Genomic DNA, 18,617 nt, shown 5'->3' on the forward strand with positions numbered 1-18,617 from the left:
CAACTGTCAGGGTAACACCTGGGGACCCTTCTCACTAATCCGCAGCAAGTGCTGGATGTTATGGAGATAAGCAGTTTCAGGTAGACAAAGGAGTGGAAAACCTGAGTGCTGTAGGGAAAGGGTGTCATTGTTAGAGGTGCCACCTTACAAAAATGTAATATTTGTACTACTGGTATCCCGGCATTCAGTTTCCTTGTGTCCTAATAGTTCAGGGCCCTCCACCCAAAAAAGTACCACACCCAGGCCTGTGGATCTCTGAGAGCATCTTTTCCTGTTATCATCACAATCTTTTATTTATTTATTTAATTTTGAGATGGAGTCTTGCTCTGTCACCCAGGCTGGAGTGCAATGGCACAATCTCTGCTCACTGCAACCTCTGCCTCCTGGGTTCAAGAGATTCTCCTGCCTCCGCCTCCTGAGTAGCTGGGATTACAGGCACGTGCCACCACACCTGGCTAATTTTTGTATTTTTAGTAGAGGGGGGTTTCACCATGTTGTTTAGGCTGGTCTGGAGCTCCTGAACTCGTGATCCGCCCCCCTTGGTATCCCAAAGTGCTGGGAGTACAGGTGTGAGCCACTGTGCCCAGCCAAAATCTTTTATTTTTTTGACCCATCCCTCAGAGCCTCTTCTTAAAAGATTCACATTGCGTCTGTCTATGTATTTCAGGACCCATTTATTCATTTACTCATTCAATAAATGTTTACTGAGAACCTACTGTTACAGGCTCTGTTCTTGGAATTGGGGATACAACAGTGAAAAAGACAAGTTTCAACTCTCTTGGATCATCTATTCTCATTATCAAGAGTGATATATAATAACATGTCAAGTAATTGTAAGGGCTATGAGGAAAAATAAAGCAGAGTGAGGGGTTAGAGAGTAACAGAGGCTGCTTTATCTGACAGGATAGCTACAGAAACCTCCGGGGGATGTGGTCCTTGAACCTGTGACTGCGGGAATGGGGCTTCAATGTGGGCAGAGGGGCAAGTGCAAATGCCCTGAGATAGCAACATGTGCTCACAGATTAGCAAAGGGGCTGGCATGTAAGAGTGAGGGAGTAGGAGCCAAGGCAGGGATCTGAATGTGGGGATGAAGCAAGCATAAATGTCTTAACTCACTTAATGCATGCTCCTCCAGAAACCCCTGAGCAGTTGGAGTGGTTGATGTTTCAGGTAAGCAGGGGGTGGAAGAACTTGGGGACCACAGAGCCCTTGAAAGCACTCATAATTCACAACCAACCCTGTGAATGGCTCTCTTTCCTACCAGATGCAAATCTTATGAGAGAAGGAATTATACTTTTTGGTTCCCTGCTGTTTCAGCTAACATGACATGTATCTGACTCCTACCAGGCACTTCATACTACTGTCTAATACGATTGGACTCTAGCAGTCACAGCAGATCCCTGGCATTCACTAAGTTAACAACAGTCATTTCAGCTGCTTATGAGCAATCTCAAATCAGAGCCTGAGTAGGAATTTCCTGGAAAAACAGCTACTAGGTGGGAGATCAGGTATGAGAGTCAAACAGGCAATAGATTTGGAGTATTAAGGCTATGCACTGGAAAACCCTGGCTCCAGATAAGGATAATATTTAGAAAAGTGCTAGGATTAGGAATTTGCAAAGATCTCAAGATCCATTCCTTGTGAATATCAAGTGTCTACTAAATAAGTTTTTCCCACCTGAGAAACTCCTTAGGAACCGAGTGGCCTAACCTTGCCTCTCATGATGATATTACCTTAACTGTACTTACACGTGGCCATCTAAAATTGTAAGTACTTTATTTTATCTATAGTTTCATATTGTTGATTAGATCAGATTAATACAGTTGGTTGTTGTCTTTCTTTTTTTTTCTGTGCAGTGAGAAGTCAATGAATGTTGTTGGTTAAATGAATAAATGACCTAAAACCTCAATAAAAGTGAAAAAAAGGGCTAGCATAATAAGAAACAGCTAAAACAAATAGTTCTCTCTTATGGCATTATTACTTTCACATTATTTTTAAAAATAATATAACTAGTACTAAGCAGGGGTTGAAATAACTTGAAGAGCCAGAGAATAAATCCTTTCTCATATTTCAATAAAAGATTTTCATTCATTCATCCATCCATTCGTTCATTAATTCTTTCAACAAATATTGTTAATTAAGCACTCTCTCCATGCTAGGCACTGTACTAGATGCTAAGGATAGAACATAAGACGGAGATTATAGTCAGCTTGGATGGAGACACAGACAAGGAGTTAGGCACTCTCACCATGCTACAGCTTCTTCTAAGAAACCATAGCAATATCCAGGCTCTCCTCCATGCTGCTCATCTTAGAACCCCTGGGGAAATGTGTCTTCTGTTGGGAGAGTCAGCCTCAAGTTCAGTGCCAAAGCTACATGGACTCTCAGAGCTGCTTCAGTCCATTCCTGGTTTCACTGAAGCCCTTTTGATCACTTTCTCCCAATCATGCTTGACAAATGGACACAGATCACCTTTCTTGGTAGCAACGACTGCCTTAGGGTACCTATATTCCTTTCCTGCCAGTTCTGCCAGGCATAGGATGAGCCTGCAGAGATATGGGGGCTGGCTTTGATCACCCCATTGGCTGCCTCACTCTAGGAAGTGGGTGTGACTTACTGTCAACCCTCTCCCTTCCTCTGTCCATGCCACTGACATTACTTGGCTCCTTTAGGGAGCAGGGTCATTTAAATGCCATTTGATATGTCCCATTCTCTCTTCCCATTATCCAGCCCCCTGCCATATACTGAACGTGTCCCACCAAAATTCATATGTTGAAACCCTAATCCCCAAGTGATGGTATTTGCAGGTGGGGTCTTTGAAAGGTTTTTAGGTCATGAGGGTGAAGCCTTTATGAGTGAGATTAATGCCCTTAAAAGGAGAGATACAAGAGAGATTTCACTCTCTGTCATGTGAGGACATACCAAAAAGGTGGCTGTCTGTAAACCAGGAAGAAGGCCTTCATCAAGAGCCGACACCTACATCTCAGACTTCCCAGCTTTAGCATTGTGAGAAAGGAGTGTTTGTTATTTAAGCCCCCTAGTCTAAGGAAATTTGTTACTGAGGCCTGAGCTGACTAAGACAGCCCCCAAGGAATGCTCTAGGGGAGTGGGAAAAAGGAATAAAGAAATAAATTATGAGTATCCATGATGTGCCAAGAACTGTGTCTAGCACTTTCTATACCTCATTCATTTCCTCTCCCAATAGCTCAGTCTGTAAAGTAAAGCCAATGGAGTTTTGAACCCTAGCTCCACTATTGATTAGCATGACTGTGGGCAAGTGACTCACAACTCCAAGGCCCAAGTGCCTGGAGAGACAGAGTAGCAGGGTCATTACTAGTATACATCCTGTGTCTAAACCCAGCTCTGTGCTTGTAAACTGGGTGGCCTTGGCAAGCAACTTCATCTCTTTGTATTTCAGCTCCTTCTTCCCTAAAATTGAATGATAACAGCGGCACCCAGGACAATAAGGGTTGTTGTGAAGTCTAAAAAGCTAATATAAGTAAGACACTTTGAGTAGTAAAGAACTCAAGGTAAGAATGAGCAATTATTTTACATCTTCTTGTTGAATATTTTTAAAAAGTGTAACTTGAGCACAGTGTTTGGCAGGAAGAAACACACATCAAAGTCTTGCCGTTATTGATATTATTTTATTATTTTAATAGTAATATCATTACTTTTATTGCTATTGCTATTGTTACTTTCAGGCTTAGAGGTGATAGACCCGCTATCTTCTCTATGGAAGTACTCGAAGAGAGAATGACAAAGCACAAGTGCTCCAGCTCCTTGTCACCAAAGTATGGGCTGGGATCCTGCAGCATGGGCATCACTTGCAAGCTCGTTAGAAGTGCAGAAGCTCAGACTTCAGCCCTGACCTATGACTCAGATCTGCATTTTTAACTAATCCTCCCAGGTAAATCAAGGACAAGTTTATGGTTGAGAAGCACTGCTCTGGCACATTGGTTCTCAGCCTCGGCTTCCCATTAGAATCATATTTGAAACATACTGATGCCTGGGCCTCCATCCCCTTGCCCCTCCCCAGAAATTCTGTTTTAATTGGCAGGAGTACAAGGGTTTAAAAGCTCCCTGAGTGACACTAACATGCACTGAGGGTTGAGAACCACCCATCTAGCATTTGGTCCATGGGGAGCTTGGCTGCAGGCGCAGATGGGAGTCTAGTTTGTTCAGCAACTGCCAGTGAGAGTTCTGGTTTGTTTTCCTTCTTTTCAGGCCCTAAAGGAAGTGGAAGTACAAAGGGACATGAAGAGGGCACATTCTTCTCTCCCCACACCCACCCTTCCCCCGTCTTCATTCCAGCTAAAAGGACACATGACAAGGCTGGGACAGGCTTGTCGGCCAACGTTTCTGTTTCTCTGTGTTGCACTTCACAGCATCCAAGCTGTACTGGCTGGCTGTGTCTCTCTCACTCAAGTCACTGTGCCAACTGGGCTTGGCTTTTCTGTGGTAGAAGCTTGTTTTTCCTTGAAATGAGGTCCCTCTCTTGCTTTTCTGTTTTTGCCCACTGCTCACAGCACCCAGAGGTTGCTTGGTTGGAGGAAACTCGACCAGAGATCTTCTCTCAACCTCTCATGTGAGACTCTTGATGCCTGGTGGAAAACCCAAAATCCCAGCAGGCTCTGGCAAGTTATCTAAGTGAATGTTGCTGTCAGGACAATGGCTCCTGCCTCATCATAAGGCCAAGGACTTGGGCAGTGGGGGTGACTGTTGTTATGTGGGGATGAGGGCCATGTGGCTGCCATTTTATGAATATTCAAGAGAAGCTTTGAACTTGGAATTTTATTTTAAAATCTTTAGGTTTTTCAGCGTTGGCAACTAATTCAAAAAACTTAGAAGCGCTACTGGCCAAATTGACCTGCTGACCCACTGACCTCTGAAACATTCCCTGTTTTCTAAATGACCCATTTGGGTTGGGAAGTTGCCCCAAGCCATGGAGACTAACTTAAATAATCTCACTCTACTTCTGGCACTGGTAGAAAAGGTAAAACACCTGGCGTCTTCTGAGTCATGTGTCCAAAGTTTTTAATTCAGGTGACTTGTTCTGGGCTTGTTAGTCAGGCAGATCCTCTGCCAAAGGAATGCCCTCCTATGCCCAGGCCCATAAGTGGCTGTTTCTAATGGCACCATCCAAGTCCTCTGTGTGTCCTGGGGTCGCAGTGGACCTCTATGTCTGACCTGGGGTCAAATATCGTAGGAGTTGTGCAGAGTATGTCATATTGCCCTGGGAGAGCTGAACAGATGGGAAGAAAGAAAGGCTTACACTCTTCAGTCTTCTCCCTCCCCTCCTCTCCTCCCTCCCCTGAATAATAGACAGCCAAGCATTTGACAGAGCTCCTTGTTCAATGCTGCCATGTCTCTGCTAGTGATCAAATGTTTCTCCCTCAATATTCTCTTTATACAAGATGATGTGACTTGAGTTTGTTGCTAATATTAGATTTGCAACAGATGCCCTCATTGTTGGGTCCTGGGTACATGCAGAGCAGATTAATAATCCAAAGACAAAGGCCTCAAATGCCCAGTGACTTTAATAGCAAAACTTGCTGCAAGGGACAAGGGCTCACTCTGCACTGGGCAAGGTGAGGGGGACAGGCCTGCAAAAGGCCCAGAAACTGAGTCCACCATCTAGATGCCATTGGAAATGTAGGCGGAGCTGTTGGTGGGAGGTGGAAGGAAGAACCAGGAAGAGGCATCTTCAAGGGGTCACAAGCAATAATATTCAGGTCTATGGTGAAAATGACAAGTCATATCTAGTCACCCCTGGTGGCCAAAATTTGGACCCAGGGGAACCAGGTAGCAAGCCTAAGAATTCAATAGATATGTCAAAGGACATAGACGGTTCCTTCTGCTCCTTTTCATTTTTCTTAATAAAGCCTTTTTAGACAAATCGTAAACCTCCATGGTTACAAACCAAGAACCTCCTGGGTCTAAGCATGAACCACTAGGATTTTCTGCTCCCCTCCTGCTTCGTCTTCAGAATACTGTCATCTCACCTCTACAAGGGAAGGTGTTTCTTAATATCTACCAATGTGCTTTTTTTTTTCTAATTTTATTTAGTTGCCTGAACCTTATGGAAGTTAACATTGCAAACCACGAAAGAGAATGTGTCTATCTCTCTTTGTCGCCTCCTACACATAGGCATTTTCTTAAGGAGTATTCCTCTGCCCACAATGATCCCACTGCTATTGCACTGGAAAACTGCCTGAGACTTATTCAAAGTCAATGGATCAAGGGTATTTTGGTCTTAGGGAGTTGTACTGGAAAGGTTCTGTGCTTCAGAGGTCCTATCTTGATGTGGAATTGAATTGTCAGGTTGCATCCTGAAGCTAACCAGTTTATAAACTGAATTTACTCTTTCTGAAATTATAAACCAGAGCCCTAAAATACTTGTCTTGTAAGTTCCACATTTTCATAATTCTGTTTTCTCTAAGTGAAACTCTGCCCATCTACTTATAGAGATGAAAGAAAGGACTAGCATTTATTGAGTTTTGCTGTAGGTTAGATGCTTCATATTGGTTATCTCATTTAATTCTCATGTCAATAATACAAAATAGGTATTACTATTCCCATTTTACAGATGAGGAATTTGAGGCTCAGAGAGCTCAAATAGCTTGTAAGTGGCCGAGCTCAAATTTAAACCAAAACCTCCCGATGCCAAGACCTGTGGTTTTTCCATTTGTCTGTCTTTTTGTTTGGGAGTCTTTTATAATTCCCTGATGCTGTTACATGTCAACTAAGACAGACACATACAGACTTAGAGATGGGACTAAATGTTTTCCCTATTTTTTTCTACCAATTAAAATAAATAGCAATTGTTTTAACTCATAAGTAATTACAATGAAATTGTTACTTAGGCAGGTGTATTTCTGAAATAAATGTATAAAGTTCTGTGTTGAAAATAGAGATGACCTGGTGGTAAGCTGAGATTGTGGGTTCCAGGATGGCTGAGACCATGTTTTATACCCTCTGTGGCCCCAGCAATCTGCACTGAGCCTGGCCTGTGGGGTCCTCTCGGTATTTGCTGAATGAAGGAATAAGTTTCTCCTCTATCCACATCCATATTGATGTGAAGTCTGATATTAGTTTTTTCTATTTAATGTGGTAAAAGACCCAAAACATAAAACTAATCATCCTAACCATTTTTTAAGTGTTAAGTATATTCACATTGTTGTGAAAAAGATCTCAAGAACTTTTTCATCTTGCAAATTTCAATTTCTATACCCATTAAACAACAACTGCTATTATTTTTAAACATCATCCACATTTAGCTTTACTAGAAAGAAGACAGCTCTGCCCACATTTCAGGTAAACATGACTCAACCTCCTGCTGCTTATGCATCAGCAACTCTCTTGACTCAGTAAAACACTGTCTGCCACCCACACATGGGTTCAGCCAGGCAGGCTCTCTTTGATTTGGTCATTATTAGAAAAAAAAAAAAATCAGGCATTCTAACCCCAATAGGAACTACTCCTCAGCTTCCTCACCTCTCCTGGTAATCCAAACTGTATTAGCTTCCTAATCATTTGGCAATTCCTTATATGTGCTAGAAAGACAAGAGAGGAGAGCCAAAGAAGTAGCTCTAGGGGTCTAGAAATTGTTATTCTAGTTTGTGAATGATGTTTCAACCTATCTCATAATTAAGTATGATTTTCCACCATTCCCATTGTCTTTCCAGAGCTTCTCCGCCTAAATTATACTTCTCTGCAACACAACACACAGTACTTCCCTTATCAGAGCGTTTCTCATGCTGTATTGTAATTGCTTGTCTGTCTGTCCTCCGTACCATACTTCAAGTTCTGTGATGCCAAGGTCTGTGTCAGTCTTGCACTGTAATGAAGATGGGTATAGCATGAACTCAATGTTACAGAACTCACTAGCTGCATGAAGGTTTCTCTGCTTTGCTCTGCCCTAGTCTAGGGCAAAGCCACTTGCAAATAATTAGCTAGCTTGTGTTTTCTCTTCTGGTTGCCCACATGACACTGAGAGGTGCTGGCCTGAGTGCCAGGAGAGCAGGAACTAGGCTAAACTTTGCTTCCCTTAAATACCCAGCATCTAGTGCCATTGCTGGCTCATGGTAGATGTTCAAAAAACATTCTGAGGATGAATGAATGAATTAGAGCAATGAAGACCCAAATGAAGTTTCATAAAGAAAGTTTCTTTCATTCATCTACTCACTCACTGTATTAGATGCTTACTCTATAGTAGGCACTATGTTCATGACTAAGGGGAAAGGTAGCAGTTACGAAACGGGGTTACTGGCTTAATAGGCATAATTAGGTGCTCTTAACCTCATAGAGGAGAGGAGGGAGTAAAGTTGAGGACATGCTTGTCAGGAAGGTGAGTGATTGAGGAAGTGATGGTCAGCTAGACTATTGGGAAAAAAAAAAAAAGCTAGATGAAATGAGTGAAGGGATGAGAATGGGTGGTGAGAATTCCAGGACAAGGGAAGTAGTTTATGATGCAAGGTTTCAAAGACTAGAGAGAGCATCAGGCTGAGTTCAGTGGCTCAAATCTGTAATCCCAGCACTTTGGAAGGCCAAGGCAGATGGATCGCTTGAGCTCAGGAGTTCCAGACCAGCCTGGGCAATATAGCAAAACCCTGTCTTTACAAACAATACAAAAATTAGCTGATGTGGTGGCACACGCTTGTAGCTGCAGCTACTAAGGAGGGTGAGGTGAGATGATCAATTGAACCCATGACATCGAGGCTGCAGTGAGTTGTGACTGCACCATTGCACTCCAGCCTGGGTGACAGAGAGACCCTGTCTCAAAAACAAAACAAAAGAGAGAACACTGTGCATTCATGGAAATATAAGAAGCTGAGCGTGTGGGCAAGGTGGGAGTGGAGATTGATGAGGCCTGAGGGGGAAAGGCCAGGTCTCTGGGGTCATGGAAGTCAGCTAGTATGTCAGGCTGCATCCCAAGGCAAATGGAGAGTGATTAAGTGCTGTAAGGGTAGGGTGACATCATCAGATTTATGTTAGGAAGTCATCCCAGCTGGAGAGTGGATTAGAAGGGATGATGGGATAAAAACTGGGCATGACAAATGAGGATGGCTTGGTCAAAGGTGTGATGGTAGGGATGCAATTATCATCAGAGCAGTGAGGCAGGGGAAAGAAGTGTCTAGTTGGGCTCATATTTTTAAATAACTTTGGACAGAACCAACCAAACCACAGAATTGCATGTCAAATGTTTTATTCCACATCAACCATTACTTTTCATCCTCAAGCCTTTGCTGAAGGCTATGGAACGATGTTAGCTTTGGCTGGGTCTGAGTGCAGAGACCTAAGAGGATCTGGTTTGAAACCTCTTTCCCTGTGAGAAGAGAGTCAGTGACCAAATGTAGAGATAGCAGTGAATTATTGATGGACCTACATGTTTTACACATACAGATGCTGCTAAAGACAGTTTTCCCCTAAAATCAGCAGTTAGCAAATGTTTTAATTAGATCAAGGCATTCCTACCTTGTAGTTGTTCCAGAATCTTGGGGTGAGAACATTTGTAATTTGCAAAAGTAATATTTTATCTGTGGAAGGCAAGCACATGGAAGAAAAATCTATTGTCTTGTACTATAAACTAAAGAAAATAAACAAAATCATCCTGGCTGTGGGATGTACAAATGTTCAGTGTTATATGTGTGTCAGTCACTGATAGAGGGCTGGGGAAAAAACTAAAGTCTGCCACAGGGACTGAGTGGCAGAGATATTTATGCTTATCAGAGGTGGAGGGCAGGGATCAAGAAATTTTGAGAAAGTGAATTAAAGTCTTATAAATACTTTAGTCATAAAGGCCAATGATGATTGTATTATACTTTCTGCATTTGTTAAAATACAACATAATCATATTTGGCATCTAATCACTCCAGATTTTGTGGTAGCCACTGGGATCCAACAACCACCTTTGTCCCTAGGAGCACATGATTTAATAAAGAACACAGATACAGGGACCATTAACACTCTACCATGATAAGTATCATAACAGATAAATGTTTAAAGAACTCAGAGAAGAGAGGGATGGATTTCTAGTTGTTCAACTGTGTTTATATATCTTTATGGTAGACATCATAAGTCAACATTGGGGAACCCTATATTCAACCTTATAAAATAATGTAAATATTTTTAAAATCCTGTAAAACCTATAATCCTCCCAGCATCCCAGGAGCAGCGTTGTCCCTGTGGGAGGACTTGATTGAAGCCTACAAGGATGAGATGACTGAGATACTAGTACCAGATGACCAGGGTCATCATCCAGATCAAAGAGGACTTCAAGTCTAGCCTCTTCTGTGACATCACACTAAATGTGTCCCCTCCTTTTTTTAAAAAACTAAGATACAAACTTTGGTTTCATTTCTGGGACCAAACATAGTCAACATTTTCCAGAATTAAAACCTGTAAGAAATTTGTTCTTAAGTTCCAATGTATAATCTCTTGAAGAGCTTCCTTCTTTATGGGCTCACCTTACAGATGTGCTGTGAGTTAAAAGAAAAGGCCAAGCTTGGGAAGCAGAGAGACCTGTTTCAAATCTGTCTTAGGACTCACTGGCTGTGCCAGCTTAGGCAAGAATCAACAGGCTCTGGTCTCAGTCCCTGTAGTGGCACACTGGGGAAACAGATGACATCGTAAGATGAGCACAGGCCCGGGCCCTGGGTAGCTGCCTTGACCCTATCTCTGCTGCCACCATCCTACCATCCTAGTCCAAGCTACCATCTCTTATCTGGATTGTGGCAATTATGGGGTGTTTTTCTTTTCTTTTCCTTTTCTTTTTTGAGACAAAGTCTGGCTCTGTTGCCCAGGCTGGAATGCAGTGGCACAATTTTGGCTCACTGCAACCTCCGCCTCCTGGGTTCAAGCAATTCTCCTGCCTCAGCCTCCCAAGCAGCTGGGATTACAGGTGCCCGCCACCACACCCAGCTAATTTTTTGTGTTTTTAGTAGAGACGGGTTTCACCAAGTTGGCCAGGCTGGTCTCGAACTCCCGACCTCAGGTGATCCGCCTGCCTCAGCCTCCCAAAGTGCTGGGGTTACAGGTGTGAGCCACCCATTTATTCTGTGCCACTTCAATCTACCAGTCTCTTCCCTGATAGCAAAAAGAATCGAGTCACCACCTTTAAAAGATGAAAATCCTCAACACGATTTACAATATTTTTTCCAAACTGCAGTCATGAGCCATTAGTGGCTCATAGAAACAATTTAGTGGGTCAACACCAGCACTTTTTAAAAAAAGTGAAGTAGAACAGAAACATGAAATTGCAATGCCAATCATAAGCATAAGAATTATTTCATCAAACTTTTCTCATTATGGGCCTTCTCAAAAAGTGTTTGAAGGCCTCTGGCCTATAATACCCTGAGTAATATGACCCCTGCCTCCTCCTTTAGCCCCACTTCCCATCATCCCCCACGCGGTTCTCCGCTCTTTACCCACACTAGCCTTCCTTAAATTCCTCCAATACATCATGTTCCCTTCTGTGGGAGACCACTTAGCACATGGTTTTCCTCCTTGCCTAGTTAATGTCATCCTCCAGGTCTCAGCTCAGATGCCACTTCTTCAGGTAAACCTTCCCGGATTACATCCTGAACCCCTGTAGCTGTCAGGGTCTCACAGATCTGTGTTCAGTTTTTAGTTATCCCTTTAATAGCATGTTTCCTCGGTTAATGACAAGCTTTCCCACTAGGCTGTCTTTGTGACCGCAGGAGCTCTGCTCTTGTTTACCCCTGTGGTAATCCAGTGCCTATCTCAGGCTGGCACCTAGGCATTCAGAGGGATAAATGAAGGAAAGAATTGGCCAACCTGTTGACCAATGACGTTGGCTGGCCTCCTTCCTTGCTTGGTATCGGTTTTGTTTCTAACACTTGCACCAAGAAAACCACACAGGGTTATACTGTCTGCCTAGTTTAGGAACTTCCTTTAACAGTATTTCTTTACTCTCTGAGTTTCTGGTGAGCTAAAAAAAACAAAACAAAAAACAAAAAACTGCATCAAAATTGCATGCGTGTGCTGGCCGTTGAGTACTTCGGTGGAGAGTGGGAGACGCATCTTCATGAAATTTCAGAGGGGAACTCCGCCCATCCACTCCGAACCAGCCGCAGCTCCACGAGCATCTCACGCCACCCCTCTGCATCACCAGGGCGGCCGTGGGGCGCGCGCGATCAGCAGGCGTCTTGGCGCCCAGTCCATGCGACTATCTCTTCCCAGCCCCGGGACTAGGCCCGCCCAACTCGGATTCTCCACTCTTGGTAGCGCGCGTCCCCCGGACTGCTGAGACCAGGCGGCGCGGCGGCAGGTGACCCGTGTCTCCAGTCCCGGGCGCAGCCCAGGGGACGTTGACAGCATCGCGGAGACCGGCCCTGGGCCTCTGCAGCCATCTTCAGGGAGGGAGGCGCGGCCTCCCGACGCGGACCCGCCCCCGCCGCCCGGGCCGCCCCGCCCGGCTCCGCAGAGCGCCGCGCCCAGGTTGCGACTTCCCTTCCCTACCCTGCTCGGCTGCGTAGTGCGCTCCCCGCCCAGCCTGCAGAGCTCGCGCCGCGGCAGCCCAGCCGCTCGGCCCCGCCGCGCTCGCAGAGGCCGCCATGGGCACCGCGAGCTGGCTCGCGCTGGGCAGCCTCTTCGCCCTGGCTGGGCTGCTGGAAGGCCGGCTCGTGGGCGAGGAGGAAGCCGGCTTTGGCGAATGTGACAAGTTCTTCTACGCCGGGACCCCGCCTGCGGGGCTGGCGGCCGATTCCCACGTGAAGATCTGTCAGCGAGCGGAGGGTGCTGAGCGCTTTGCCACCCTCTACAGCACCCGGGACCGCATCCCCGTGTACTCCGCGTTCCGTGCCCCGCGCCCTGCGCCCGGCGGCGCCGAGCAGCGATGGCTGGTGGAGCCGCAGGTAAGCGAAGTGGTTCCCGAGCCGGGCTGCGCGCGCCGGAGACCGTGCCGCTGGACTTGCCCCCAGTTGCAGCTACCGCGAGGGGCGGGCCGGGAACAGCAATCCCTACGCCTTCGGTGCCTTGGGCCGAGAAACCCGGGTTCCAGGTCCACCCTGTTGCGTCCCCGGAGTTTAGCCTGCCTCGCCCCCTGTCGAGGCTACAATAAGAGCCTGGTGATCTGCTAGCCTTCACTTCATGAGCTGCAGGGGCGGGAGGTCCCCTGTGGGAGGAGGTTCTCCCTGCATTTCTGAGCAGACATCCGCAGTGTTTCATTCCTGAATGGTGAAGAGCTTGATACAGAGACCCTGGAGACCGTTCAGATCCGCAGAAAGCCTAGGCTGGGCGCTCACAGGCCTTCGTGCAAGTTATTGCCATAGCACTCATTTGGAGGTGAGTAGGTGGGCGTTTTCATCCCCATTTTACAGAAGAGGAGATAAACCCAGGGGGTGAAGAGACATATGGAAGACTACCCAGTTAGTAAGATGGGGCAGGTCTTTGTCTAGAAATTCACTGCCTTTTCTACTAAGTAAAGCTTCTCTTCTGCAGAGCTCATCCTAGCCTGAAAATCCTTCCTCTGCCACGGCATTGAGTAAATTCGATCTGCGGTTGTGTTGAATTAGAACAATGAAATAAAGATACAGATTTTTAGAAACGCAATGGGGTAGTTAAAAATGATAGGGAAACATTGACTACCTCCAACTGATGGAAAGATAAGCCAGTTTTTCCTAACTCTTCATATCTATATTATCATACCACTAGGAAATCATGTCACCTCTCATGGTGTTCTGTCCCGTCTGGTAAAGGTGACCAAACACTTGAGAAGCCCTCAGAGTCTTCCGAACCTGCTGGCCTGCTCTTAATACCTCTCCTCAGTTGGCCTCCTCTCTAGAACACCCTGCCAGACTCCCCTTTGCCCTCTCACCAGCCTCCCACCCCTGCCCAGGCTGCTGGGGGAGGAGCTGACCCAACGCTCTCCCTTTCCTGACGGCCACAGCTGCCCAGGACCACACCAGTGGACAGGAGGCTGGCTTTCAGGTGTTTTATTCAGAGCCTGTGGGTTGTAATCTCATTAAGATATTTCTAGCTCTGAGGTCTTGGCCAGGTCTCAAACAATCTGCACCTAGTTTTCTTATCTTCCTCACATCCTTCCACCTACCTCAACTGTTGATAACACTTGTCGAGATCAGGCATGTGAAAAAGACGTTGTCAGTTGCACACACAAGACACATTTAAATCCAAAATTAGTTTTCCACCAGCTGCACCCCTAGAGCTCACAGGGTGTTCCCCACCTCTCATCTTGCATTGTGATTGTGTGCCTGCGAAGAAAACAAATGAGCTAGTTCTTTCCCCTTGATCTCATGGACAGCTTGGGGAGACAGAACATACGTCTGAGGAAATCATGGGAATGCATGCTAAACAAATTTCAGTTAAATTCAGAACACATTTAGTGACTCCTGCTGTGTGCCAGACATTTGGGATACCAAGAGATCTGAGTGCAGTTCTGGAACAAAGGCTACCTGATCTGCAGGTGGAGTTTGCTGGGTGGAGAGGTGGTGTAGTATCTGATTAGAGCCATGCTATGTGGGTTCATATCCTAGTTGCTCCACTGACTAGCTATGAACTTGGGCAGGTTAAATTGGAGATAATAGCATAGGGTGGTGTGAAGATTTAATGAGTTACCATATATAAAGTTCTCAGGTGTGTGACACATGAGAACTAAGTACTAGCTGTTGCTATGACCTAAGCAAAAAACCATAATTTAATAAAGGTGAACAAAGTCCTATTAGATTTAATCTGTCTTTGAGGTGATGAAAGCAAGCCTTAGGGTCAGGATGACATTTGTGCTGTGTGTGGAAAGATAAGGCAGAGTTTAGAAGGGAGGCAAGGAGGAGGACATTTCAAGCAGAGGGAACAAACATCATGAGTGAGAAAGGCATGGCAGATTCAGGGATTTGTGCATGAAGAAGTTGGAACAGGTAGACTAATACAAATAGATGAATGTACTCAATTGCTCAGAATAAAAAGGAATCATGGAAGGGAGGGATCAGGTGGGGAGGAGCCACCAAGCAAGGCTTAGGGAGGCAGAGCCATTTATGCAGCTAGGGAAGGAGTGAGTCGTAAAGGAGCATAGTTTGACAGAAAGAAGTACAGGGAACCAGGTAACATGGAGACCCTGGGTGAGATAATGAGGAAGGGGACTGTGGAGATTAAAGAAGATGGGAAGGGAGGGTGGAAATAGTTACAAATGGCAGCTTGAGAGATAAGATGTACAGCGGTTCTGAAGAGTACAAGGGGCCTGAGTTCCTGCTGTGCTGAGAGGTCAGAATGGTCACTGTGGCTGAGCACTGCAGGATGCTTTTCCCTGCAAGGTGGTTGGCCTCCCACACCCACCCCCTCAACCTCAAGTCAAGTCAGCCAGGATCCAGAGAGTATTGGGAGAGAGGGAGGGAGGAGGAGGTGTGAGGTGCAGCTGGGCCTGGAGTGCACTGCAGCAAACCTGCCCCCACTGTTGCCTGCTCCCTGAGGCCCTGCCTCCCAGCCAAGATCCCCACTGCAGAAAGATGCTCAGGGCTCAATGTGTACCCTTGGCGGCTTCCAAGCATTTTATAATGCTGAGTCTCCTTGTACCCACATCACCTTTTTATGAGGTCAGTGTTACCAAGAGGACCTGCACACAGGGGAGGAAGAGGCAGGAGACCAAAGGAACTCAGTGCTTGCCTCCAGTGATGAGTCAGGCAGGGCAGCAGTGACACTGAATTCCCAAAGCCCAGTTCAGCAGCTTTTGAGGCCACACTGCAGTTTCCCTTTGAAAAGAATCTCCTAAGTCAAAGATCACAGAAACTTAGTCACTCTTGTGCTTAAAATCTGTAAAGTGTTGCTTGCCCAGCCCCTACAGGACAAAGTTCACACTGCAGAATGCAGTTTACAGGCCCTCCATAGCCTAGCTCCTGTCTCCAGCTCCAATCTAGTTTCTCACCATGCCCCACCCTCATATTTTATGTTCTAGCATTATCCAGCTGCCTGGAGTTCCTCTCATAAACCAGATTGTTTGTGATGTCTGTTTCTTAGCTCATGCTGATTCCCTTTGCCCAAATTCCCTTTCTACACAGACCCCATCTTATCCTTCACTTCCTGCCCTTACTCCATCCTTTAAGACTCTGCTGAGGTGTCACCTCCTCCAGAAAGAATTCCCCACCTGAACTATATCCACCTCCCGAGTTAGGTCCACCCCTTCAGTGCTCTTATAGTTTTTCTATTTTCATACTTACCATATTGTTTTGTAATTATCTGCTTATGTATCTGTCTCCCCAACTTGAGCCCTTGAGGAATGATGATTGCATCTTACTCATTCTTTTCCTAGTGCCCAGCTTATAGAAAGCACGCGATAAGTGTTGAATAAAATAATTTGATGTTGGGAGGATCAATCAGGCAGGAGCAGGTGAGATGTTCTGCTGCAGTTTTCTCAGTGGGGCGCTTCCTGTTTCAGAAGCTTGCACCATGGCTGGCCAGCAGCAACTGTTACAAACATGCTCCCTATGCAGAGCTGGAACCCTGCTCTGCAGCCACTCCATCAGTCTTAGCTTTGGCCTTTGAAACTATCCCAAATGATTTTGATCTCCGCTCTGCCTACAGGAGATGGTTTGGAGGAGTTCTAGTCAAGACTCCAGAAACCTGAGAACTGGATTCTGGTTTAGTGCAGGAAGCCTCAAACCTTTTAGTTTGTTGACTCCTTTCCACTTAATGGAAGAATTTTTAGATAAGATACCAATGATACCTTTCTAAAGTGCATTGCTGATTTATGCCAGAAGCCAACATATAAAGCTCTATCATTTTATAAACATGGAAGGAACTGAATATATAAATTATATAATATATATTATATATTATACATATTAATTATATAATATATAATTTATATATTCAGTAATAATAGTGTATATTTGTTCAATCTTAAAAAATACTGTGAGGTAGATATTATCTTCATTGTAGAAAGGAGGAAACTGGCTAAGGGAGGTTAACTGAGGTGTTTTAGGGTCACACAGCTTATTTTTGAACTCATTACTGATTACTCTTCTGATACACTGTGGAGATTCTTTGATCTCACAATGGATCCACTGCGTTAATGGTCTTAGGACTTTAATTTTTCGTCTTTTATGTGAGAATTCTAAGTTCTACTCCACTTCTATTTCCTGACAGTCATAGGACAAGTGGGAGCACTTACTTGGCTGCGTAAAGGTTGCTGAAGTGTCAGTTTACTCTGGAATGAAGGGGATATTCTGGTTAACTGCAAAAACATTTTCCTGGAGGGCACAGTGAGGTCTTACTTCAGATCTTAGTAAATGCAAACGGTTGTCTCAAGTTAGAACCTTGATTAAGTCCTTGATTTTTAATTTCCATCCATGGCTTATACAACCTGAAACAGAAATACTGTTCAATTTGTTCCAACCTCAGCCTTCTTTTCATTGTGTCAGAGAACAGATATATAGAGCATCATACACTTAAATCTCTGTGTAAGGAATGCAGTGAACAGGACAATCCTGATTCTTACTCCTTAATTAAGAGACTTAATTCAGATCCCTGCTCTTCCATTTACAAGCTATGTGACTTCCAGCCCCATTTTTTGGATCTGTTCATTAAAGGTTGTAACAGTGTTTATAGAGAGGTTGTGACAAATAAACAAGATAACACATGAGAGCATGTGGCATGGTACCTGGAATATGGTAAACTCTTAGTAAATATTAATATGTATATAAGGTGTTACTTCAGTAGGTGCTAGGCGCGTGCACGCACACACACACACACACACACACACACACACACACACAAATGGAATGTTGGATTAGATAGGTGACACCTACAATTCTGCAAATCTCTCCTAAAATGTAAAATATCTATCCATGTATCTTCTCAAATGCTTGGTGTATGTCCCACATTCATACAGTAGATGCTTCATAAATGCATGATGAGAGATGAAATGTGTGGAAGATTGAATGAATGGATGGAGGATGGATTTGAGTGATTAAAAGCAAAAACAAACCAAACAGGTTACCAAAGACATCTCCACCCTCTCTGTCCTGGAAAACCAAGAAGTGTGTTGTCAGAAAACAGTGAGCAATGTCATTCCAGTCTATTGTGCTGAGACTGGATAAGACTGGGAAGTGCCTGACCCAGGGGATGGTTCCAAAAGCAGTCACTCACAATTTCTTCCTTACTGTGATGCACACAGCAAAACATGGACCACACATGCTATCCTTTGTTGAATTTTTCCCTTCTGGCTTTTTCTTCATCTTTGGATTTAGGGTTTCCTTTTGTTTTGCAGGCCATTCTCAGGATCAAGCTAAGGTATTTACCTACGTTGGCAGAATATTTCAGGGACATCTGTCCTGAAGCAGTCCAGTGGTGACAATTCCCTATACTATTCTTTCAGTTTAGACTTATATCTGGACAATCTAGGCAAGGAACTATCATTTATTGATCCCTTACCATGTCAAAGGTCTTCACATTCTAACTCATCTCATCTCTATAACAACTCTAGGTATTATGACCTGTGTTTTATAGTTTAGGAAACTGAGGTTCGGAGTAGTTAAGTAACTTATCCAAGGTCACACAGCTTCTAGATGGCAAAACCTGGACAGGAGTTTATGACTGCCCAAATCCAAAGCTCTTAACTCTCTTTATTCTCTATCACACTGTTTTCT

At 44.7% G+C, this 18,617-nt stretch overlaps 1 protein-coding gene across 1 annotated transcript in view; it reads left to right on the plus strand.

Moving 5' to 3' along the window:
* Nucleotides 1-9,198: 9,198 nt before the first annotated feature.
* The window catches only part of ENDOD1 (endonuclease domain containing 1), a 46,163-nt gene continuing 36,744 nt past the window's right edge, over nt 9,199-18,617 (plus strand). Inside the window, exon 1 of the mRNA XM_004051991.5 lies at nt 9,199-12,878. Within this exon, the coding sequence (XP_004052039.4) occupies nt 12,579-12,878 (300 nt within the window). The 5' untranslated portion in view covers nt 9,199-12,578. The remainder of the gene's footprint in view (nt 12,879-18,617) is intronic.

Source organism: Gorilla gorilla, chromosome 9 (assembly GCF_029281585.2).
Source record: "Gorilla gorilla gorilla isolate KB3781 chromosome 9, NHGRI_mGorGor1-v2.1_pri, whole genome shotgun sequence".
Lineage (NCBI taxonomy): Eukaryota > Metazoa > Chordata > Mammalia > Primates > Hominidae > Gorilla > Gorilla gorilla.